At 33.0% G+C, this 8,827-nt stretch overlaps 1 protein-coding gene across 1 annotated transcript; it reads left to right on the top strand.

The window, feature by feature from the left end:
• Window positions 1–1,484: 1,484 nt before the first annotated feature.
• Window positions 1,485–2,338, top strand: LOC131859357 (uncharacterized). The gene is made up of 2 exons (XM_059212995.1): window positions 1,485–1,871; window positions 2,165–2,338. Exons 1-2 carry the CDS (start codon window positions 1,485–1,487, stop codon window positions 2,336–2,338), a joined length of 561 nt encoding a protein of 186 aa, XP_059068978.1.
• The last annotated feature ends 6,489 nt before the right edge of the window (window positions 2,339–8,827 follow it).

Raw genomic sequence — 8,827 nt, 5'->3', positions numbered from 1 at the left:
ATATTAACCCTAACCCTAACCCTAATCCTAATTTTATTTATAATCTTTAAATGTTACCCTAATTATAATCACCAAGACTAACCCTAATACTAACCCTAACCCTAACCGTGATCTTATATGAAAACCAAAACTTGATGCGAACCCTAACCATGATATACACCCTAACCATTATCATATTCCTAACCCTAACCATGATATAAACCTTAACCCTGACCATAATACTAACCTTAACCGTAATCCAAAATATAACCATAAACTGAATCCTAATCCTAACTATACCCTCAATTATAATTGTAACCCTGACACTAAACCCTAACCTTAACCATAAATTTAACCCTAATATTAAACCATAACAATAACCCTAACCCTAACCATAATCCTAACTATAATCCTAAACCTTAATGCTAACCATAATCCTAAACCAAAACCAAACCCCAACGTTGATGCTAACCCTAACCATGATATAAACCCTAAACATTATCATAACCCTAACACTAATCATAAATCTAACTCGAACCATGATTTAAAACTTAACCCTAACCATAACACTAACCTTAACTCTAATTCTAACCATAACCATAATACTCACAATTAAATAAAGTTCAATATATCTTAGATTTTAGCATTTGCTTAACGTAATAATATAATAATATTGTAATATAATTTATTTTAGAACAAACAAATAGAAAATAATAATAATAATTGCAATAATAATATTACATATTATTACAAGAAACATTAATAATATAATATTATATAGTTCTATTTTGATTTTTTTTATTGTTTCTCATGTTGCGCCGCAACTGCTACTAGCTTACATATATTTGATTTTAATCACACATATATATATGCCGAGAGATATCCTTCTCGAGGCGCCTATTTTTATCAAGTACTCTTATCGACGCCTCGATAAAGATATCTCTTGGCATATTTTATATATATATATGATTAAAACCAAATATATGTAAGCTAGTTATATGTCACGTACTCACCACTACCTACCAATTGTAATTCATCACTTCATAATGGACTGTTATGCCTGTCACAAGGAAATTAATTCTGAAATGAAAATACCTCTTATGCACATGCCATACTTAGATTCCACTACTTCATAACGCACATGTTTCAGATTGCACCTAGAGCACTTGGACTGCGTTATGTAGAGCTCGGAGAGCATAGTGGTCAAATTAGGTAAACTGTCCCGTTACGATATTTTGTACAGGAAATTTGCTAAGCTTAGGTAGCAGTAAGCCGGTAAAAAAATTTAATTGCCATGTATTTCTGAAACACAACGTATGCATTTCAGATTCCATAGATCTCGAAATTTTTGACAGGAAATGTTTATGTTGCTGAGCCCACCCACGTTCTAGCTGCACTAGCAATCCGCGTCGTTCGCTCCACACTATTTCTACATCCAACCTTTTCAGATACTCGAAACTATTCTGTCTATATTTTCTTTTGAGGTATTGTCTGTTTTTCTTGCAATGGCGAAGCAAAATGTAGCAGAGTTGTTCGGCTTGTTTGGGAAGAAGGAAGAAGAGAAGACACATCAGCAGCATGGAATTATTGTGGATCCACACGTAGCGGTTGTATCTACGCATGAGCAGGGACACGTAGGTGTAGGTGAGGTTCATCCCACGCCTGTCTCTCATGATCACATAGGAGAGCCTTACCCTGTTCCTGTGTCTCATGAGGTTCACCCTGCTCTTATGTCTCATGAGGGCGAAGGTGAGAAGAAGACACACAAAGGGGGGAACACGGTTAAGCAGGGACTCGTAGGCGAGGTTCGCCCAGCTTCTCTGTACGAGGACAAGTTCCATGGCGAAAATGAGAAGAAGACACACGAAGAGCTGCATCACACCAACACCTTTGTAAGTTTTGGTTGGCCGGCTATGACTTCCTTAACATGTTTATATAGACAGATCTGATGAAATAACTGTCTATCCATTGTTATTTGAGAATTTGTCTATCTGAATTCTGTTTTTGTGATCAAATTTATTTAATGTACATTCTCTACTTTTCAAAAATGATCTACATTCTACTTTTGCATCCTATGTTCTGTAACTCCGCATAAATAACTTTAATTGTTCATCAAAACATTGTACATTCCCGTTGATAAGTTCACTGGAATATCTCTGATCTGATGAAATGAATGTGTTTACAGCCTAGCGATGAAGAAGAAGATGAAAAGGGAGAGAAGAAGAAAAACAAGTCAAAGCTTCACGGACGACTTGACAAGGAAGAAGAAGAACACGGTCATGGCAAGGCTGAAGAAGAGGCCGAAAAGATCGAAGAGAAGGTTCCTGGACACCACAAAGAGGAAGAAAAAGGGCATTGAAAGCAATTTGGTTTCATCTTATATCAGGTTGTGTGTAGCTATGCGTATTTATCATCTTTATGTTTGAAGCATACTGTGGATTGTATGTATGTTGTGTTTGTCTTCTACATATAATAAGAATGTAATGGTGGTGCTTTTTTCATTTTTGTTTGGGTAATTGCAATGTTTGTTGAGGTCCTCTCTGTTTCTTTTTTCTCATTTACTTTAAGGAGAGTATCTATTTGAGAGGCGTTAAACCACTCAGGAAGTTGTTACTTCTCAGAAATTGGCAGGTGTATCGGACTTTTATACCTACAGTTCTTCCATACAAACTTTGGACTGACAGTTTACTTTAAGCCCATGGTATTTGCAGGGTTTGACCATAATCAATAGTATAATTTGAGAAATTGAAAGAAGTTTTGTAAAATCATGGTGGTTTTGGAGGAGACAGAAATGTATTTTCCTAGGCTTTCACAAAACTTAACTAATATGGTCTGATAATCATTTACATATATTTATATTCAGAAATCAGATAATAAATTAGGGTGATTTTTTTTTTTTTTTGAAAAGCACACAAATATAAAAAGAAGGCGTTATGGTCCAGGTACTTAGTTAATGCTACTATTAATAGCGGACACCAATTTTCTTTCTTTATCCAAAATAAATATCCCGATTGCATTTGAATATGCATGTAGGTGGGAAAGCTTGCATGTAAATATGTAGGTGGGTAGGTGGGATTTTTTTCTACTCATTTGAATATAAACATTTTTAAATTTTTTACGAGATCTGTTATCTAAGTGTTTAATGTACATTTGAATGTATTTACTAACACTTACATTGAAAATAAGTGTGTAGCTCAACTATAATCAAAGACACTTTAACAATTCAAATTCAGTTATCAAAGTTACATAAGCATATCTCCAAACAATAGTTTTCTTCTAAACTTCGATAACTGAATTTATAGATTTTTTCTGAAATAAATAAAAGAAACTCATAACTATAATCATTTACAGAAGTAGCATTAAGGTATTAAGATTGAGATTGGGGCTAGGGTTGGAAAGAGGTGTCAAATCTTTTGTATATTTAATCAAGCACCTAGTACTTTGACTCATTTATATTATCACTGGTCATGTTGGAACCAATAAGGCCATCCTCCATAAACCCCAACAGATGTTTAATAAATTGGATGCTTCTCTGCACAATTGAAATTTTGAGATCCCAAAAGGCTTTGTTCTAGACTGTGAGAATTCGGAAGTGGGGAGTAGGAACATCATCGTCCATTCTAATAGTGTAATGCATTTTGTAGGGGATTGTTAAGTCTTTGTCAATGCATAGCAAAAGCTTATCTAATTCAAGCAAAAACTCTTCTTTAAAGACCCTTTTGTAGAGAGCTTCCACTACCACCCTTCATTCATTAACCGAGAGAGTCATGGCAATGAAAAGGGTAGGAATATCAGTATTGGCTCTATTTCTGTGATTTCACCTGATGAATTCACCTCCAAGGACACAATTTTATACATGGGAGAAGAGCTTATGAGAGTGTTCAACCATTTAACAGAGCCACTTATGAGTTATCAGCCTAAGGAAATCCATTTACCTTTTCAAAGCAATCAAAGTGATAGAGGTATCCATCAGGAAGAAGAAGGAAATGACAAGAAAAATGCAGCTTAAGGATAGACTTGGTTAAAGAAATAGCCAAACCATAGAGATAATTTAGCAATATTCTTAACCTACTTTTTGAATGAATAACTTTGAAGGTAGGCTTGCTCAACATGCCAATTTCAATTATTGAAGAAGGGAATCATAAAAGAATTCTCAAAATGCATTGTTGAAAGAAGGGAATGTCAAATCAAAAGACAACCAAATATTATACGAATATATTGATAGGGGAGAGTCAAGAGAGTCATTGATGCATATGAGTTGGTACTTGGATATAGACTTGAGAAGGTTTACCAAATTTAATCAATGGCCAAATTAGAAAGAGCTTGAAATGAACCAAATTTATCCCTTGCTAAATGATTCATCCACTAAAAAACCTTATCAATCCATCCATTAAGTTGAAACGCACTAACCATCATCTCAAAGGAACATTAATGAGCGCAAATAGCCAAGTTGCCAAAATAACTAGGTGGAAAAATTAATGAGATAGCTAGGAAATAAAGTGGGAATAGACCACCTTAGCTACTCGCCTACTTTCTATAGTCACACTACCAACCACATTAAACCCCTATCAAATGGTTAGAACATAGGACAATAAGAATTAAAAATTAAAAATTAATTGCTTGTAGGAAAATTGAGAAAAAACATATACTTCTAGACTAAGAACTCAATGCTATCTACTCCTAAGAATGATTACCTTTTTCAACCCCTATCAAACAACTAGAACATAAAGCAATAAGAATCTAAAATTCAAAATCAGCTAACCTTGGGGAATTTGAGAACAAGGATCTACTTCCAAATTATAAAGTTAGTGCCATCTAACCCTAAGAATTTTTACCCTTTCCAATAGTTATACAATAGACAACTAAAGTTCAAATTTCAAATCTAACCACCCATGGAGAGAACAAGAGTTTTCCAACCGATCCCAAATTTCTGAATTCAATTCCATCTAACCATGAATTTTCCAAACGATCTGTCATAAGATTGGCCTCTCTATAGATATGATTGAAGACTACTTCTTCAAAGGAATTAACCACCTCCATTTCTTTCCCAAGCAATCAATTGAGCATCCAATTTGTATAAGAGCCTGCCCTCAAGGCATTGATTATTATGGTGAAATCCCTTTCTATTTTTGAAAGCTTTATGTTTAATTCTCTGCAAAGAAGTACCCCTTCAAGTAGAGCTTTGAGGTTAGCTATGTTATTTGTGTCATCTTTTAGATGCTTTTCCAACTTAGATAAAATTGAACCATTATAGGTATTAACTACACAACCAGCTCCAAAGGTTCCATGATTAGCTCTAGAAGCACCATCAAAATTCAATTTAGCCCAACCTATCTTAGGAGTGGACCAAACACAATTTTCCCTTGTTATTTTACTTATTTGATCCTCAATACCAATGTAAACAGGAATCTTCAATCCCAACCCTTTCATTCTAATAGAGCCATTCTAATTTGAAAATTAAACTTCCCTTTTCATTTGACTTCCAATTCTACTATTCATCACTTCCACATTAACAACTTCCACCTTATTGATGAATGACCCCCAAATCAACTTCTTTCCTTGGGAATTTTTTTAGTTTCTCTCTTTCCATAGTTTCCATAAGATAATGGAGGGGAAAATAATCAACAGACCTCCATATATACAATTCTGATTCAACTCTGACCAACTTTTAAAAAGGTTAAGGATGTCATTAGGAAGAGTAGTGATTCATCCTAGTTTGGAACAAAACCATCTCTACTATTTTTGGGAAAATAAACAACCTAAAAGGATATGATTGAATGACTAATCATGGTGTTCATATAAAACACATATAGATGGACCTTCAAAGCCTATTCTCCTAAACCATTGAGTAGTTAAAATTCTCCCTTGAAGAGAAGCCCAAGAGAATGTTGCTTCTTTGTGTAAACATAATATATTCTAGTATAATTGAATGGGGATCAGTTTTAACAAAACAAATTTAGATGAACCTTCAAAGGCTATTCTCCTAAACCATTTAGCAGTTCAAATTCTCCCTAGAAGAGTAGGCAAAAAGGATGTCATGCTCAAGATAAAAGTCTTGGAATTTTAGATTGACATACTCCTTGTCATTATCTATGCATATCTGTCTAATAGAAAGACCAGAATACTTCTCTACAAATGCCTCATATATCCTAATTTAATTAAAGACATCAGTCTTGTACTTTAGAAATTACGCCCATGTATGCCTAGAGAAGTCATCATTCAATGTAAGCACATATTTGGCCCCCAAAAAGATGGAGTCAGAAAGAACATGAGGTCACTATGAACTAGCTCCAATGTACTTTAGCACGATGGGCTCTACTCAAAGTAAAAGAATCCTTGTCATTCTTACCAAGCACACAACCTTGACAAACACCATCAGTGAAAGAAAAGATGAATATCAAATGATCTCCCTATCCATTTTTGGGACTTGAACTGTTTGAGAATGACTGAAAATGGTTTGGGTAATTTTACATGTTTTGTAAAAGAACCAATCAATTACGCAAGCACCACGTGTGCTTGATTTTGTGTAGAGATGGATTTGTCAATGGGCCTCCTAGTTGAGATCTCATTGAAAGTTGGCAAGAGACTCTAGTGGAAATATGTAGATTGTGGAAATAATTATTTTAGATGTAGGAGGCTTTTTTTACAATTCATCATAAATCATTATCTTAATAGTTAAAAATTTATAATTAGGTGTTTCACAAGACTCCCATGTGGTGCATCGATGCCAAATCTAACCATTATCTAGTTTACCCTAAGATGGTTTCAAGCTCTTCTAGCTCCCTTTACCAACTTGATCACTTGGAACTTCTATTTCTCTCCCCAAATAAACATTTACAATGTGCAAGGGGTTTTGCTTGAGATGCATATTACATTGTTCTTATATAGATATCCAATCTTTTCTCAAGGAGAAGCAATCACTTCCTACCAACATTTATTGTTGCTTGTTTAAAAGAATCACTACTTAATGGGACATTTAGGAAGGGTGATGATCATGTTGATTTAGATGTAGGAGGCTTTTTCCACAATTCATCAAAAATCATTATGTAAATAGTTAAATTTTTGTATTTAGGTGTCTCACAAGACTCCCATGTGGTGCATTGAAGCCAAATCTAACCATTATCTAGTTTACCCTAAGATGGTTTCAAGCTCTTCTAGCTCCCTTTTCCAACTTGTTCACTTGGAACTTCTATTTCTCTCCCCAAATAAACAACATGTGCAAGGTGCAAGGATTTTTACTTGAGATGCATATTACATTGTTCTTATATAGAGATCCAATCTTTTCTCAAGGAGAAGAAATCACATCCTAACAACATTTTTTGTTGCTTGTTTAAAAGAATCACTACTTAATGGGACATTTAGGAAGGGTGATGATCATGTTGACTTAGTTTTTTTAAAGGATATGAGGAGAAATTCCCCCTAAATGAGGTGGATCAAAATTTAGTTTTCTCCTCCCAATCTGAGCATACATGGATATAGGTCAAGAGGAAAAGGTCACCTTCAAGAATACACCAAATTCTATTAATGTCATCTTCCAAAAAAGAAAAAAAAAGGCTAAAGTTAAATTTTATCCATGAGGAGTTCTTCCTTTGTGCACAAAAAATTGTTTCCAAAATATTTTTTATGATATGTAAGTTATATTTTTGATAGCACACCTTTGTGTTGCCTTGTTGCACCCCTTATGGCTAGGGCATACATTTTATATTTATTTAGATCTTTATATTATAGAAGCTACCCCATTGATCTAGATTATGTATGGAAATTTTGTCTAAAAAAGTGACTGTTGTAGTGAATGAAATTTGTCTCAAATTGTTTTGGCCAATCAAATGGCTATAAAATAATTTTCACAATTTTATAACTTAAGAAATGAGAATTTAGACTATAGAAATAATAACAAATATATGTCCATTTTAATTTTTTTCATTATCTATTCATAACATTATATATAAAGTGATAAAATATCGGCTTCGACCTATTACCCAGCCAAAAAAAATGTAAATAAAGTGACTTTTTTATATAATATAACATTTCTACAAATTTTATTTCTGAAAACATAATAAAATTTATTAGCTATTTTATAGGGATTTGATTCACACTACGCAAATAAATAATTAAACTATTTCATCTTAAATTTCATCTATTATATTATATTCTATATTATGATTTAGTTGTCCGTTGACTAATAGTTATATGTAAGGGTAACTATTACAAACATTTTTATTAAAAATTATAAAAATTGAAGTACACTTTTATTTATTCATAAGAGTAAATATTCTATTGGCTAATGACATGTCATCCATTTCTTTTTAAAATCCCAAAATCCCATGAACATTAAATTTCATCTATTATACTATATTCTATATTATGTTTTAGCTCTCTACAATATATGAACCACAATTAAGTTTATATCAAGTGATGCAAAATTGGGGACAAGATGATTCAACTAGTATGTAAGATTTTCATCAAAATCCAAGTTTAGTATCTTTCTCAATAAATGAAATACCAAATGCTTTGTTTTGCCTCGATGCTCTCATACAAAACCAAGAGAACATAATAAAACTACTTTGCAGATTAAAAAACAAACTCACATTTTATATATTTTATAAAAGAAACCCTACTATATATGTTGTCAATTATAAGACTTGAGACTAAGCCAGTTCAAATGTCATTAAAGAACTAATTGCCTTCCCCCAAAGTATCATTCTACAAGCCATAGATACGATAACAATGAGAAATACTTAAATTTAATAAACAATAGCCACACTAAATAACCTAAATAATTATTAATACTATATTATTAAAATTATAATTATAATTAATATTTCATAATTAAATATCATTTTCTTCA

Source organism: Cryptomeria japonica, chromosome 10 (assembly GCF_030272615.1).
Source record: "Cryptomeria japonica chromosome 10, Sugi_1.0, whole genome shotgun sequence".
Lineage (NCBI taxonomy): Eukaryota > Viridiplantae > Streptophyta > Pinopsida > Cupressales > Cupressaceae > Cryptomeria > Cryptomeria japonica.
The sequence above is the reverse complement of the archived record's forward strand: the minus strand, read 5'-3'. Positions and strand labels throughout refer to the sequence as shown.